Raw genomic sequence first — 17,954 nt, 5'->3', positions numbered from 1 at the left:
GTTCCGTATAATAGCGTTTAAAATATAAAAAAAAAAAAAAAATTTTATAATGCATTTAAAATAGAACAAGTATGGTATATTATTCTCAGAAGTCCGTCCATTGCTAATATATACGTCTCTTCTTCAGATGGCAGAACTAGAGCTGTTTCACCTTTTTTTAAAACAGTTTGTTATGAGTAAGTGTATACATATATATATATATATAATTTGCTTATGTGAACACCTATATACGTAAACAATCGAGTGCTTACACAAATTTATGTTTTTACCCCAGTATAAATTTTGTACATATTTCTGTACACGAAAATGAGACAAAGTTATCATTCCGGTCATTTCTATGCTTGCTTAAAATAATGTGATAATTTATGTATAATGAAAAGGTAGGGCTTATTATTTCCACATTTTTTAAGTGTAGTTTGTTATGCATCTTTTCATGAGTAATAGTTTTTATTTTTAAGTTGTTCTTCTTAAGACAAATAAAAGATACTGTTTTTTACAAAAAAATGGAAAATTTGTATATATAAGAAAATAAAAAAAATTAATGAACAAGATGAGCTGAATTTTTTACAAAAACATAAAAATGGAAAAAGAACAAAAAAACAAAACAAAACACAAACACAAATATAAACACAATCACAATCAAGTTGTCACGTATACTATTACAGTCATATCAGACTCGTTTTTCAATCTTTTAAAATATTTTGTTCCCCTATGATGAAATTATCAAAATATTCTACATTTATATTAATCTCGTGCTTTTTTGAGAAATCTTTAATGACTTGTGAAACTTTCCTTTTGGTATCATCAAGCATGTATTCCTACAAAGATGGTGAAAAAGCGAAAAAACGAGGAACATTAAAAGGTTGATAATGTAACTAACAATGGAACAAATAAAATGTAAAAGAATGACCGAAGCTGGAAAATCGCAACAACCAATAGAAGCATGGCGAATATGCATTAACATAATATGCAAAAGAATGGACACACAAATGAGCAATGATGCAATATGCAAAGCGACAAATGGCATGTGGCATGGCGGTGCTGCACCCTCTGCAATTTATCTTATCTCTACCTGTTCCAAAAGAACCACTGAACTATAAAACTTTCGTATCTTTCCATTTATCATGTTGGTAATAATATTTTCTGGTTTTTTTAAATCCTTTAGTGATTCTTTAATAATGTCCAGCTCTCTTTTAACAACTTTTTCATTTAATCTATCAACTGATATACTAACAGGTTTAGCTGATAAAATATGCATAGCTAGATCATCCGCAATATTAAGTATATCTTCCTTTTTTGTTTTTAAATTTTCATTTAAGGTTTCAATATTCATAACTAGCAAAACTCCTGATAACCCAACAGTGTTATTCCCCTCGATTACATTGTGTATATAGAAATGCAGAAACTCTTGTTCGTTTCTTTTTACATATTTTGTAAACCTCCCTATCTTTATATCCTCACGAAAAATATTTCTCAAGTAATTCAAATGTTCTCCTACTGTTTCGTTCGAACGGCCGTTCTGGTCAACGTAAGGCAACGTCAGTAGGTTATCAATATTATGGGTAGACGATGTGAAAGTAGTAGAGGAAGCTGCATAGTTAGCGGTAGCTTCTGACTTATTCAGTGATGACATTTCGCCTACCAGCGCAATGTTCACTAAATTTTTGACGAAACTAACGAACTTGTCATTTCTCGACACAAAGTCCGAATCAGACAACAATTCTATTAAAACTATTTTATTATCTAAAATTCCTGCAGCTACTAGTCCTTCTTTTTGCGTTTTAACACTTGTTGATACGAATAAAGAATTTTTTGCATTTTTCCTAACAAGTTCTACAGCTTTTTCAATATCATTATTACACTCCTTCAGTGCATTGTTACATATTTGTATACTAGCATTTGTTACTTCCCTTACATATTTTAGTTGTTTTAAATGTTCATTTGATGAATATACCTTTATGTTATTATTAAAATTCTTTCTACTCTTTTTTAAATTATTTATATTGTATGATAACTTTAAACTCTTATTCGTTTTAAAACATAGGGCGCAAAAGGAGCAGTTCAAAAATATAAATAGTACGGGAGAAAGAAATTTCATCTCATTTAATTCGTTTAGTCCGTTTAATTCGTTTAGTCCGTTTAATTCGTTTAGTCCGTTTAATTCGTTTAGTCCGTTTAATTCGTTTAGTCCGTTTAATTCGTTTAATTCGTTTAATTCGTTTAAGTCATTTAGTCCGTTTAGTCCGTTTAGTCCGTATAATCCATTTAATTTATTGATTTATCTTTCAGTTATTTAATACTTATCACAATATATGGATAAAAGAATATCTGCCAGATGGGAACCACGAGATATGAGCAAATTCTCATAGCAAAGGGGGGGAAGGGGACGTTTTTTCTTGTAATAACAGAAGATTCTACTTCTTTGGTGGTATCTTTATACACAGTTATGCGAACAAACATGTGAACACATGTACATACATATATATACGTGCAATAGTACACACTCTCATTTAGCACAAACGTATAATTTTATTTTTTGTCGCTTTTGTGTTGTAAATGTCAGGTTACAAGAAGCCCTTTTCTCCTTACAAAATTCTGCATTTTTTTTGGTCGCATATAAAAAAAAGGGATGCAGGTAAGGGGTACATCCTCCCTGTATTTTTATAATTGCGATATTTTTAAAAAGAAAAGTCGTACAGATAAGTATACATATGTAAGGAAATATGTATTTACATATACATATATATATATATATATATATATATATATATATATTTTTTTTATTTTTTATTTTTTTGTGCCTTTTGTTTACTAAAAAAAGGTTTCAAAAATGTACTCTTGGGGGAAAAAAGTTTAACAAAAAAAAAGAAAAAAAAAGAACATATGTCAAAACATAGCATATCATAACGTAACACAACATAACGTGCTATAACTTCTATGCGTCACAAGTGTTACACTTTCATGAATATTCATTATGGCTATTCAAAGTAGAGGTAAAAAATATCACTAGGGGTATAAACGTGTTTATGCATGCATATATATGTATGAATTTGACTATATATACTTACACAATATCACTTATCGCGTGGGGGAATGCATGCTTACGCCCTCAACGCCGTCCTCAAATTTTGTACATTCCAAGGTAAGGAAAAAATTTAATTTCAAAAAATACAAAAAAAAATAAAAAAATTCAAATAGGAATATAATGAACAATAATACACATATATAAACAACATAAATGTATGTATGTATATATATATATATATATGTGCGCTTATTCTATGCACGCGATACGGTTTAGCTAACCGATGGAAGGAAAAGGTAAGAAATGCAAAAATGATGTATACTTTATTATAACACGAAACGGAAAAGAAATTTTAAGTTTATTCAAAAAAAAATGGGCATTTCAGTTTTGCGCAGCGGAAATACATCAAAATGGTTGTATACATAATAAGAGGGGAAAGCAGATTTTTTTTTCTTTCTTTTAAGAATAATGTAAAAAGGTACATTACTTTGTAACACGGTATGTACATTTTCATACACTTCTAAACATCTATATGTGCGTCATTTGCACATCAAATTAATGATCTAATATACATGAGCCAATCTTCATCCACCGAATATTCATTTATCGCATGAATATCTATATATTTGGGATCTTGAGAATTGCTTTTTTCATTCGTTCTTTCTGATAATATACCTGTTGGTTTATCTAAAGTAAAATCTAAAAAGGAATTTAATTCATTGTAGTCTTTAATAAAATCTTCATCATTTTTTTTATTTTCTTTTATCGCTTGTACATTTTCCTCGCCCACATGGTTTACTTCTTTTACCTTATCATTTATCGATTGGCGTTCTGACTCAAGTAATATTTCCTCTTTTTCTTTATTCAGTTTTGCCAATTCGTAACTCGCCTTAGCATGTAGTAGGAAATCCTCTAAATATTTGTTCATTTCATTTATTTCTTTTACTATATTATAAAAATTAATTTTTATCGTATGACTAACTAAACTTTTCTTCTTTTTAATATATATAGCAGTGTTATGAAATTTATTATAAAGCTGATAAATTACTGACATTTCAAATTTTAACAGATTTATACAATTTTGAAACCACTCATATATGTTTCTACTTTGTTTTACATCCTCTGAAGACTTATGCTTTTTATTTTTTAAAATATTCTTATATATAAAACTTGCGCAATCATAAATCGTTGTATTTAACTTTTGAAAGGAAGCCAATAGCTTGTTTATGTTATTTGGCTTCAAGCACATTATTGTCCTCTTAATTTCGTTGCCCCTAATATGAGCACTATCATCGTTACCATAGCCATTATCATAAAAATTATCATAAACATTATCAATATCGTTACAATTATCGCGCCCACCTTCAATGCTCCTCTCTGTACAATTCATATCCAATTTGCGCTTATGTATTATCTTAACGTGGTACGTGTTGTTACCCTTAATTATGCGGCCAAAATTTGAGAAGACAGGACTATTGTTCTCATGCTTATAAGTCCCACATAAATTATTGTCCTCTCTTTCTTTATCGTAACTTTGAACAATAACTTTACTTGAATGAGTAATGCACTCATATTTATTTTTTTCATATACCATTTCTTTTTCGTCGCGATTTACACATCTGTCACTCTTATCAACCATATCAGCTATATTAGCCACATCAGCCCTATGAGAAGCTGAATTGTCTATGTACATATGTTTGTCCTTTTCGTGAATTTTTATCTCCGTGTTATTTGTTCCCTCTTCCTCCTTCAGATCTTTTCCACATTCCTTCATCTTTTGACTTCTTACCTGATCAGTTGAGGAGCAGCACTTCCCTTCAACACTATGTCCCGTTTCTTTAGCATCCTCTTTGGAATAACTCAATGCGTCGTCTTTCACATACAAGTAAGTTTGTCCATTGTGCACGTAGCGATCACTGCAGTCGTAGTATTGATAATAGTGGTTGTGATGAGGGGGAAGTGCACACCTTATAATATTCTTTTCCCCTACTGTAATAGGTTTACCCCATTTTCCGCATTTTTCAGACTTATCAGCATTACAGAACGTTTGAACATTATCGAATATTTGAGCATTGCCAAATCTTTCAACGCGAGCAACGTTTTGAAGAGTCAGTTCCTGTGTATGTGCATACCACACTAGTTCAGAACTTCTATCATATGTCCATCCAGTGCAACATCCTTCCTTCTGCTTATCCCCTCCCTGCTGATCAAACCTCACAATGGACGTCTGATTATCCGATGGGGGTGAAATAAAATCAAAGTTTTCATCTTCATCCAGTAGAGAAATAAAAAAAAATTTACATGCAGATATTGTGTTATTCAAAACGATTTTATTTAATTTTAGATTTATAAGTTCCTCTAGGAGAAGGTTATTAAGTCTTGTACAGAGCAGTCTACTTATTTTAATCTTAAAGTGGTAATTTTTGTTTGTATATATACTATTCAGTCTTGCAATTTTGGAAATAAAAGAGCCTAAATAATTCTTACTAATTAAACTTAAGTACACTTTTAAGGTATCAAAAAAGATGATTTCAAATGCTGGTAACTTACATAACGAAGCGTAAAATTTATATCCATTGTTTATTAGTTCCATCTTTTTCTTTAAACAATTGTTTTCATTTATAGAAAATTCTTTCTTGTGATTATGACTATGCAATGGGTTAATTAACTTAACCATGTAACAATTAATCAGATAGTAATCATCTACATGTATGTATTTTTTTTTTTCTAAAAATTTTTCTATCAATAAATTTATATAAAAATTTATCATCAAGGAATAATTTGAATTCTTTCTCAACATATTTAACAGAATTATAATTGATATAATGGATAATTCAATACTGTCCTCGTTCTCCTTATCCATGCTACCACCACAACTATTACTAATGCTACTACTATTTGTGATAAAATTTTTACTTATATTTTTCAGTATGCTTTTATTTATATATATTTTATTATCTCTCTTTATTTCCTCCTTTGGCAGTAGCTTCAATTTGATTGCTTCCCTTTTGGTCATTACCAGGCTCCCGAACGGCACGAACGGCTTGTAAATAATTTTTTCCTCTTTCCGTTTAGTCTTCCCATTTGCATTTCCACCCCCATTATCATTCCCTTTTTTATGAACATAATCATCACTTCGTACCTCTCTAACATCTATGCCGCCTCCTTTCCTATCGACCGTGCGTGTCTTATGGCCCTTCTTTCCTTGTGGGTATTTACCCACACCATCTTTTCTATCTCCTTTTTCTTTTCCTTTTTTGTCTAAATTGCCGTAATAACTGCTACTCCTTCCGCGCGTTTTTTCCCCACGTCCATCATGGTAATTCTTCATCGACAATGAGTTGTAATCACCTCTATGTTTGTTTTTTTCCCCTAGATTTGTTTTGTAGCGGTTATTCTTCAACTCATGCTCTACGTTTTGGCGTACAAGCTGCCTTCTCCCCCCTTGTTTTATATTATTATGCCCACTCTCGAGGTAGTCTTCTTCATTCTCATTCTCATCCTCATTCTCATTTTCATCCTCATCCTCATCTTCATCCTGTTCTTTCCCCTCCTCTTGTTCATCCACATCCTCTTCGTCTTCATCTCCTTCCTCTCTGTCCTCTTGTTCATCCACATCCTCCTCTGATTCTTCCCCCACCTCCACTTCCCACAACGAGAACTTTGCATCCTCCACAAAGTGATAGTTGAAGAGATAATTTTCCGCATAATTTTTGTACATGTTATAGGACTTTTTTTGAAAATGTTTGGTACTATTTCTTCTCTGTCTCTTCCTTCCCCTTTCATGCGCACAGTACGTGTTAACCAAAAAATCATCATCAATAATAATAATTTCGCTAGTTAATTTATTTACATGAACAGTACATAAAAAAAGACACATCAAACGAAAACATAATAATCGAAATAATCTTTGAATAAAAAAAAAAAAAAACTTTTTTTTAAAAGAAAAAAAGTTATTAACACATGTTAAGTACTTAATTATTAATACGACTAAGAGACTTCTATATATGTACAATTTGTAATCATAATATTCATGAAGTAGGAAAAAGTCTGTTTTTATTTCTTTGTACAGCAATTTTACAATTAAATTTAAATATTTTCTCTCTTCCATCCGCCTTTTAATGCTAATTGGTTCGTTCAGAACATAAGTCGTAGCGGTCGTAGCGGTCGTAGCAGTCGCAGCAGTCGTAGCACCCGCAGCAGTCGTAGCACCCGCAGCAGTCGTAGCAGTAGTGTTAGTATTACCATTCCGGTCCTCCCTACTATCGTTAGGAAGAGGGTCAACCCCCGCCCCATAGCTACTATAATGTGTTTTAAAAAATTTTTTTTTATCATCATTATCGTTATAATAACAGTTGGGCAGTAGCCGCATACTACATAAACAGTTTTTAAAAAAAGAATGCATCGCTCTTGCTTTGTCATAATTTTTTATCTCAGTTTCATGCACTTTTAAAAATTCATCTTTTTTGTCTAAGTCCACTAATATGTGTAAATTAACAGGGAATGTTTCATTTTTTACATCAAAAGTTTTTTTCTTAACATCGTCATTAATAATTATGAACGCGTTCAAGAGCTTAACCAGTGATAAAAAAATTAAGGGATATATATCAATGATAATATTTGTATATTTATTTCTCCTTCTTCTTATCCCATTAATGTCTTTTTTCTTTTTATTGTTATATTCAATATTGTTCTTATTCCACTTTATAATGCTACTCATTATTTCTAAATATCGTTCATACATTTTCATCTTCTCATTATTAGAATTTTTATTGTTCATTACTTTACATCCTAATTTATCTTTGAAAATATTGCCGTTCAATTTTGAGTAAAAACTGCCTACTGGTGTACTGTATCTTCTCTTCTTTTCGTATAAAATATTTAATATATGATATGCTGTTTCTTCCTTAAAAAAATAAAAATTCTCTATTACATTTTCGTCATTTATTAACACGTTCTCTATACCTTTTTTTCCTATATCAGTATTCTTTTGTTCCTCCCAACTGTTAGAAAGTAATTTACTATTTTTTTCTCTTTCAAAATGTACATTAATAAGCCCGTTACACGGAATCAAGTTGTACTTGTTTATCACATTCTTAAACTCATCCTTCCTAATGCCAATAGGTTTTACTAAAAAAGTTTTATCCATGCAGGAGATCTTCTCCTCTGTGTCATTCACGCACATTTTGCTGTTCGTACATCTACTCAAAGTTGAAGCAACACCTACATCTAACGGGTTGTACATTTCTTCTGCAAATTTATTTAAATGACTAGGATATTCATTCAATGTGCTTTTATTACCCTTTCTCACTTCATTGAAGTGAGTCTCTTTGTCCTCCACATCACTTACATGGGTATTTCCCCTTTCCGCAGTCATTTTTATAAACTTTTCAGCGATAAGGTAATACCCACCATTAATATAATCCTCATTATAGTATTTCTTTACCTTCTCATAGTCATCCCTCTTATGGACTAACCTATCTGCTATACTAAAACGACGACTACCACTTCCATCCTTAAGCGAATTACCATTATTTTTAGTGCTAACTATTCCTTTGCTCATATCCCTCAAGAATTTTGAAGTGTCAACCTCTTTCTTCATTTCATTCGTAATGCCCCTTTTTCTCTTCAAGGAGTAGGAAAATTTAGTAAAGTGCATAAAATACATACGAAAATTTTTAAAAATGAGGCAAAAAAAAATTACGTAAGTTAAAAACATGCACGAGCAAGGTTTTATGTGCAGCCGCTGGTTGAAATAGTCCTTCCCGTCTTTCCACTTCGTGTGTGTCTTCTCCCGCGTCTTCCCCTGCTTCTTCCACACCTTCCTCCGCCGCTTACCCCCCTTTGAACACTTACAAAAGTAGAACGAGTATATATATGCTAAGTTTACTTCTACCGCCTGCACGTCGATGTTCAAGGAGCCAAACGCTTCTCTACTTTTCAAGAAATAATTGATAAAATAGACATTTTGCAAGTAGCTTCTTCCTTTGTCATTTGTGACTAGTATCCTAGTTATTATACAACGTAATTCGTTATCCTTTGTATAAATTTTGCTAAGAAATTGTGTACGTTGCTCCTTTTTTATTTTACTAATAAAGAATAAAAACAATAAATCAAATATAATTTTAAGTAGTACACTACTTTTAAATAATTTTAAGCATGTGCATAATATTAAAAATGTGTTTTCTACAAAATTCGTATATATAAAATAATTTTTTTTTCTATTCCTTTTTTTAAAATTAAAATATTCTAATTTGTTTCTTCTAAGAGCTAGGTTAAAATGTTCATCATTATATGAATAATTAACTAGTTCACTTTTAAATCCCAAATCTTCCTTGTCTATTTTAAATGTTATCAATTTCTTCTTAACATCAGTAGTTACATCACACGATATGTAATTTGCTTTGCTGTCTTTATTAAAACGGCTATTCCTAAGGCTAGTACATAACACATCCTCTTTACATTCTATATTCAAATAGTCATTATGTCCATTTTGTTTACTAATTATATCTTTATTTATGTCTTGCATCTTGTTTATTCTGCTTTCTTCATTCGACCGTTCCTTCAGTGCATTTAATGTATCAAATTTTTGTCTCTTATCCATTCTATCTATTTTTGAACCTATCATTTTCTCGTCATTTCCTTTCTCTGATTTGAGCTCTTTATCAACAGCATTATTCATTTCGGCACTTCTCCAATTTGTTTCGCCAATTTCTCCACCAGTTCCTTCCCCCTTTCCTCCATTTCCTCCTACGATAACCACCTCTTTCCTTGAGCTTCTCTTTCGGCAACTGATTCCCCCTCGTTCCATTGAGAGCCAATAATTGCAAGACCCTTCAGAAAAAAATTCATCTAAGTTATGTATTTTCTTTAAATTCACAATGGTAAAAATATTGCGTAACCAAATGTTTTTATAACGTTTCAACATGTTAAGAGTGGTATGCTTCATGTATTTGAAAATTATATCCGTATAATCTTTCAAATGAGAAAGCAACAATTTATACACATTCTTCAAAGATTCGTTCTTAAAATATGAAGACACAAGTTGGTTAAACGAAAAGGACATATATTCCATCAATAGACCAATGAATAAATAAATAAAAGAATAATTCTTGCTTGCATAATCGTTAAATGGAATGTTAATCTTACAACTAGGGTTACACATTCTGCTGGAAGGTTTTTCCTCCACTACTCTATTTTGCATCTTTTCCTCTATTTTATCGTCATCTATTTTCTCGACTTCTATTTTTTCCCCTTCTATTTTTCCCCCTTCTATTTTTTCCCCTTCTATTTTTTCCCCTTCTATTTTTTCCCCTTCTATTTTTTCCCCTTCTATTTTTTCGACTTCAATTTTTTCGACTTCAATTTTTTCGACTTCTATTCTTTCCACTTCCTTTTTCCGTACCTTTTTTTCTACCATTTTCTCTACCTTTCCCTCTCTTTTTTTCCTCCCCCTTCTTCCGCTTCCACCTGACTTGTTCATAATTTTCCTCGCATTATGTAAGCAACGAATAATCTTTTTATACAGATACCTGCTTTTAATCTTCATCCTGTGAAAATTATATGTTAACTTAAATTTTATAATATTTTCAAAAATGTGTTTCAAAATATTGATATAAATGGAATAATTATTGTTTGACATGTACAGTATATACAACAAGATTAAATCTTGTCTTGTTGATATGCTGTTCATGTTAATAATTTCAGAGTCTGCATTTTGCTCTCCATTTTGTGTGCACATATTATTTCCTGTACTTGTTAAGAAGTTTTCCTTTTTAGTTAACCCTCCTTTATTCCGGATTACTCGCTTACTCAATGTATACTCACTATTACGACTTCGTCTTCGGCACCTAACCGTTTCGTTGTTCTCATTAAAAGCATGATTCAAAGGTAAATCACCCGAACTATTCTGTAAACCATGATGGTACAGGAAAGCATTCGAAGCGTCTGCTCTTCCATCTTGATCTGTTTTAGTAAAATCGTTATCTTTTATTTTGTATCCAATTTGTCTTAGATATTTCTTACATGTAGAAACTATTTTTTTGTGCCTTTTGGAAAAACATATAATTTTAGAAAAAAGGGAAATATAAAGAGAACAAATGTAGTCATAATTTAAGCCTATATATAAAGACCTTCCCGTATTTTTTTGAAGTATAACATTAATAATAAAAAGGATAGAATAATTTAAAAATTTTTTATTTGTTAAAAATCCTGTCATAAAATTTATTAAAAGGTTTATATCTTCTATATAAGACACATTTTTTAATTTTATTTTATATATATATAATATAAACCAATTAAAAATAAATATATTTATTCTGAATATAAAATAATCATGTAAAATAAATATCTTACTCATGAAATAAAACAAATTTCTTATCTCAATGTCGTTACATTTTCTATTTAATGTCCATAAACAAGGAGATAATTTCTTCATCGTGTTATACAAATACACTTTATTGAAATCTAAATATTTGGATCTCTTATAAAATAAATAAGACAACATTATTATATATTCATACACATTTACTTTCTTTTTAACGAAGTATATTTTTAAATAATTTAAAAATAAATCTCTTTTTATGTAATTTAGATCCTTCAACGTTGTGTAAATATACCTGTTCTCTTTGATAATGCACGAGTTGTTTTCCCCTAACATGCCTCCAGGCTTGTAGCACTTTACATTGTTTACGAGAATTTCGGAAAAATTGTTAACGTTTACTCTTACGTCGGAATCTTGGGTTACTTGGACATCCTGTACTACCTGGACATCTTGTACTACCTGGACATCCTGTACTACCTGGACATCCTGTACTACCTGGACATCTTGTACTACTTGGGTTTCCTGGGATTCATTGACTTCTTGCAGTTCTTCCACGTCTACTCCTTCTCCTTTTTCATTATCGTTCGGGGGACTCACGACTCCTCCGTTATTGCTGCAAATGGCAAATTGGCATTTATGAAAGGCATTTCTTTTTTTATAAAAATAATTATTCGATATAATTTTATTTCCCCAGCTATTGTTTTTTCCGCTTTCCTTATCATTTTTAACTCCGTTACGGGTGGGAAAGTCGCAATCGTTCGTGTTCTTATTTTTGCGGGGGCTATCAAGACATACCCTGTTTTTATCACTTCTAATTCTACTGTTATCACTACAACTACCGTTAATGATGCTGATACTACGTGTACTGCTTTTACCACGATCTTCTCCCTTTCTTATACCAGTACGTTTACTACTGCTACTACTACTACTACTACTACTTCTGTTATTTCTACCATTAGGCTCCACTTTGCCAGTGTTATCATTTATATAACTATTATGCAAATCGTTACTACTCTCATCATTACTTGAACTCTCTGTTCGGGTTATTTCATCAGAAGAACAATCCAACAAGTACTCCGAGCTCTCATCAGATTCACACCTTATTGAAGCTTCATCATAACCTGAATTGCTTGTACTAGTTGACTCACTACTTGATTCCTCTGAAGACAAACTTTCATCTGTTATGTTATTTCGGTCCACTTGTTTTTTCTTTTCCTCAAAAATTTCATCAACTTTTTCAAAATTTTCACTACATTTTTCTTTTCTTTCGCGTCCTCCATTACCTTCTACTATTGTTTTATTAATATCTTGTATTTTGACTTTATTTGTTTTTCCTTTTTTATATAACTCTTCCTCTTTGGTCTTATTCTGAACTGATGATGTTTCAGTTGTGCCCTTTCCACAATATCTTTTGCGTCCTTCCTTTTCATCATTCTCTGCATCGTGCAAAATTTCGGCTTCTTCCTTTGTTGTTTCTGACTCCCCAGAATCGTCCAACTCCTCCGATGCGTCTAATCCCCCTGATGCGTCTAATCCCCCTGATGCGTCTAATCTCCCTGATGCGTCTAATCTCCCTGATGCGTCTAATCTCCCTGATGCGTCTAATCTCCCTGATGCGTCTAATCTCCCTGATGCTTCTAACTCCTCAGACTCCTCTGATTCGTCCGTATATTCCTCCCCGATAATTAAACACTTTTCACTCTTCTTTTCATTACAGCGGTTAGAATCTCCCCCCTCATGATCCTTTCTTGAATCCATGATTCTATGCAATACATCACTTCCGTTAATCAATCCACTTTCATAATTCCATTTACTCAATAAAACTTTTTCTTCCTTCTCACAGCCATCAGGTGAGTTACTTTCCTGTTCAGTATTATTGCGAATTTCTATCTTTACGCGATTTTTAATTCTTCCATTTTCTTCTTTCTCTTCACTACAATTAGTTTCATTTTTATTTTGCTCTTCACTCCATATATATTTGTTTTCCACACCATCTCCTTTGTCTTTGTCAGTTCCTTTGTCTTTGTCAGTTCCTTTGTCTTTGTCAGTTCCTTTGTCTTTGTCGTTTCCTTTGTCTTTGTCAGCTCCTTTGTCTTTGTCAGTTCCTTTGTCTTTGCCTTTTCCTTTGTCTTTGCCTTTTCCTTTGCTATTCTGCCTTAATTTGTTCTTCTTTTCTCCATCCGCTTTCATTTTAATCACTTGCTCAGTTGTATCACCATCATCATGGGAACTATTGCCACCGCAGTGGTCGCTAAGGTCATCTCCATAGATGTTGTTTTCGTTACCACTACCACTTCCGCTATCCATACTGCTACCACTACTACTACTACTACCACCTCCACTAGCTTCATCGGCATATCCCTTTTCCCTATCCAAAAACCACAAACTGCACATGTTAGACGGATGCTTACAGTTCCTTCGATTTTCCTCATACTTATTCTTATCTTTAGCCTTACTAGAAGAAAAATTATCTCTCTTTTTATCAAAACCTTCTGAACTACCGAAGCTGAAGTTCTCATTACGGATGCCATCCTCCTCCTTTTCCTTATCACTCTCACTATCACTGCTGTTGCCACTAAGGTTTTCACTATTGTTGTCAATGTTGTAACTATCCTTGTCAGTAGCCTTACAGCTTACGCTACACTGATCATCACTTGGGCTTCCACTTCTACCATTATTACTATATATGTCATCGTTTTTGTTCTCTTCTCCCTCCTCATTATGAGAATATCTATTCCATTTTTCATTTAGAAAATCGATAACAGTTGGTCTTTTTCTTTTCCCTTGTACAGGAACACTTAGCGTTTCTCTTTTCCTCTTTCTCTCTGAGTATCTATTGCTATGTCTATTGCTGTGCCTATTGCTGTATCTAATGCTGTGCCTATTGCTGTGTCTATTGCTGTGCCTATTGCTATTCCTACTGCTGTTCCTACTGCCGTTCCTACTGCTGTTCCTACTGCTATTCCTACTGCTGTTCCTACTGCTATTCCTACTGCTGTTCCTTTTCCTTTTCACTTTTTCGTTTAAAGCGTTTGTAAAGAAGGACAATGAGGATGATGAAGACTTTGATGAACATACCGATGACGCGAATGACGAAGAGGTGCGCAAGGAGGAAACCTTAACAGATGCACATGAAGATGATACTGTACATGCACTAGATGAATTACCTGGAGAATCAGTACATCTCCGCCTGCTCTTCTTACAACTTATATTTGTGTATTCCTCTCTTTCTATCTTGTATTTCTTTTTCTTTTTTTTTTTTTTATGATTTTTTTTCATTTTATCATTGTTATAAGTGGATGATGCATTACTACTAATGGAAGTCGAATTGTATCTCTTTTTAATTCCACTTTTATTGCTTAAATTTGTGGATACTCTGTTAAAATTTTTACCTTTACTAAAGCTTCTTAACCTTTTATGTTCATATGTCACACCCTTATACTGTGTGTATAAATCTTCACTTGGCTTTCTCATTAGAGTATTATTTTCATTTACATTAGAACAGTTATTATTATGGGAAAAATTATTTCTCAGTTTCATCTTATCTTCAACATTAGCATCATAGTTTAAGCTTTCATTAAAAGAATAAAATGATTTTCTATTTCTCGAATGCTTCTTATTCTTATCTATGGGGTTTAAGTAGTATTCATACATGTATTCTTTTTTATAATGATTAATTGGAATGTTGTTCATGCTTGGTACAGTTGTATTTTTACTTTCATTACAACTCTCATTTCTCAATTTGCTATTATATATCGTATGACTACTTAACATTCCGCTAAAATTGTTCATATGTGTTGTATGCTGTAAATTTTTTGCAATTTTTTCTTGGAATACATTGTTACACAGTAGTTGTTCATTATTTATAGTTAAGTAGTTGTTCGAATTTTTGTTATTTAAAACATTACTTGGTTCTAGGCTTTCTCTATACATAGCATTCTTGTTTTCAAATAGAGGAGCTATAGTTGTATTTCCATCAGAGTAAGAATTAATTAAATTCTGGTTTATGCTTTCTCTTCTTGTGTTATTTATTTTGGTACAGTTTAATAGTGGCAAGTCCGTGCTCACATGGGGTGCTTCCCTATAAGGTGCAGTCAAACGGGGTGCTTCCCTATAAACTGTATTTACATTTGCGTTTGTCATGTTGAAACTTACATTCGGAGGGGGGATATTCAGCATGTCCTTGTTAACATTACCACTTGGCACGTTGAGGTTAATACTGGACGTATTGCCAACCAAGTTGGTCGATGGGTTTATCATGCCATTATTTATACTGTTCGCTAGATTAGCATGGGGGGAAGTGATTATCCTGTCCCTCGTGCTATTTGGCGTAGGCATAATTAAGTTTTCATTTGGTATGTTGCTACTTCCGTTGTTACATCTGACATTGCTGTTACTGCTAATGTTACTAACATTGTTAACACTGCTTATATTGCCAACTGTGCCCACATTCGTAACTCCGCTTACACTGCCGGTACTGTTACCGTTATGCATATTGCTTAACACACACACATTTAAATCAGGGTGATATAATAAAGCATTACAATTTTGCGGATTTTTCAATGCATTAAATTTTAAATAGTTGAGATTGGTACAACGCAAGTTTAAATTACTACAGTCAGAATCTTTATTTCTATTTTCTAAAAGATGCTGAATGGAATTGTTTACATTTTCATTAATACGTTCACTTAAAATGGCGTTATTCGTATGTCCCTCCCTTTTGTTACTACTTTCGTTCAAAAGGGGAAATAAATTGTCGTTTGAATTTCCATTAAAAGTGCCATATAAATTGTCGCCCAAATTGTCATTCAAATTATTATTTAAATTGCGCGTTAAATTATTACTTAAATTTCCAGTCAAATTTCCAATCAAATTGCTGTTCAAATTTTGGGCAATGTTTTGATTAAAACTTTGGCTAAAATTCTGACGCAAATGGCCATTTACATTTTGACTCGAATTATTGCTCATATTTTGATTTGAAATATTACCCACATTTTGATTTGAAATATTGCTCATATTTTGACCTGAAATATTGTTCATATTTTGACCTGAAATATTGTTCATATTTTGACCTGAAATATTGTTCATATTTTGACCTGAAATATTGTTCATATTTTGACTTGAAATATTGTTCATATTTTGACTTGAAATATTTCCGACATTTTGACTTGAAATATTTCCGACATTTTGACTCAAATTATTACTCAAAATTTCGCATAAATTATAGCTTAAATTATCATTCGCGTTATATATTATGTTAGCATTTTTTTTACTATCATTTGTAGTAGTGAACTTTGCTATTCTGTTGTTTACGTTTGCGTTGACTTGGGAACCCACACATTGATGTAAAGAGCAAGCATTATTGTTTGCGTAATACAATACATTTTCATTGTTGTTGTCAATACCGCTAATATTTCCAATACCACTAATATTTCCAATACTGCTAATATTTCCAATACCGCTAATATTTCCAATACCGCTAATATTTCCAATACCACTAATATTGCCAATACTGCTAATACTGTCAATACTGCTAATACTATCAATACCATTGATGGAAGGAGCAGGAGGGAAGTTGTAGCCTAGGAATGGCACAGAGGCCTTAGGAAGAGCATTTTTTTTACCATGTATATTTTTTATGTTATCATCAAAACTACTGAGTTGAGTAGAGGGTATCCTGAAGCAAGTACATTGTACACATAAATTCTTGTCATTACTTTGACTGAGACTATTTGACGTGTATCCCTCAAGAGAACACTTGGTTCTATTTAAATTGTTTTCATCATTAGTGTTTCTTTTCTGATATATGAACATGTCAGTATTTTGGGCATTAAGCTTATAGTTTGATATGCAACCGTCTCCTGATGAAAAGTAAAGGAAATACACACATTTGTGTTTTATTGAATATATGTTTGGTAGTAATTGTTTCCTATATATTTTTTTTTTTTTTTTTTTTTTTCTGCTCCCACATGTGTACTACTGCTGCTGTTAAAGTAATGTTGTTTATATTATTATTTTCTAATATTGTAATAGAACAATTACTACTATGTTTAGCATTATTAGCACGTGCATCATTACCGACTGATGAAGAGTAGAAATTGCCCACAGGGGTCGTGTAATATCTACCAGCGCTTCCATCATATGCTAACTCATTACATAAATTGTCATTACGAAAGTAACGTTGTTTAAGTCCATTATTTATATTGTTATGGTAGTTACCAATATTACTATTCATGATTAATATATGAAGCGGATTAGCTAATCAGGGGGCTGGTAACTGACATTAGGTCTCACCAGAAGGAAAGAAGTGCACACAAATATATTCCCATATATACACATACATGTATGTGCACTTATATGCGTATATATACGTACATGTAAATATACCCATACATGTATATTTATGTATGTACACAAAATTGAGAAGAATAAGAAAAATTATCATAAAATGTAGTATTGATAAAGCTTTATGTTGACAAAGAAAGCAATATCACCCTGTTCAACTGTAACTTATATTTTTTTATCCTATTTTAAGGTTTTCTTATTATTACATTATAACACCCTTGCTATATACATATATAATAAGGTGCACGGAAGAACGCGCAG

The 17,954-nt window shown here is 32.1% G+C and overlaps 2 protein-coding genes across 2 annotated transcripts; both read right to left on the bottom strand.

The window, feature by feature from the left end:
* Positions 1-683: 683 nt before the first annotated feature.
* MKS88_002542 (elongation factor ts) lies at positions 684-2,098 on the bottom strand (the record flags this gene model as incomplete). The annotated part of the gene is made up of 2 exons (XM_067215562.1): positions 684-818; positions 1,073-2,098. The coding sequence occupies 2 exons, from the start codon at positions 2,096-2,098 to the stop codon at positions 684-686; spliced, it is 1,161 nt and encodes a 386-aa protein (XP_067073976.1).
* A 1,477-nt stretch (positions 2,099-3,575) lies between these two features.
* On the bottom strand, positions 3,576-17,583 carry MKS88_002541 (uncharacterized protein; the record flags this gene model as incomplete). The annotated part of the gene is made up of 2 exons (XM_067215561.1): positions 3,576-17,209; positions 17,391-17,583. The coding sequence occupies 2 exons, from the start codon at positions 17,581-17,583 to the stop codon at positions 3,576-3,578; spliced, it is 13,827 nt and encodes a 4,608-aa protein (XP_067073975.1).
* Positions 17,584-17,954: the final 371 nt, after the last annotated feature.

Source organism: Plasmodium brasilianum, chromosome 8, assembly GCF_023973825.1.
Source record: "Plasmodium brasilianum strain Bolivian I chromosome 8, whole genome shotgun sequence".
Lineage (NCBI taxonomy): Eukaryota > Apicomplexa > Aconoidasida > Haemosporida > Plasmodiidae > Plasmodium > Plasmodium brasilianum.
This window is presented reverse-complemented; position numbering and strand designations above follow the sequence as displayed.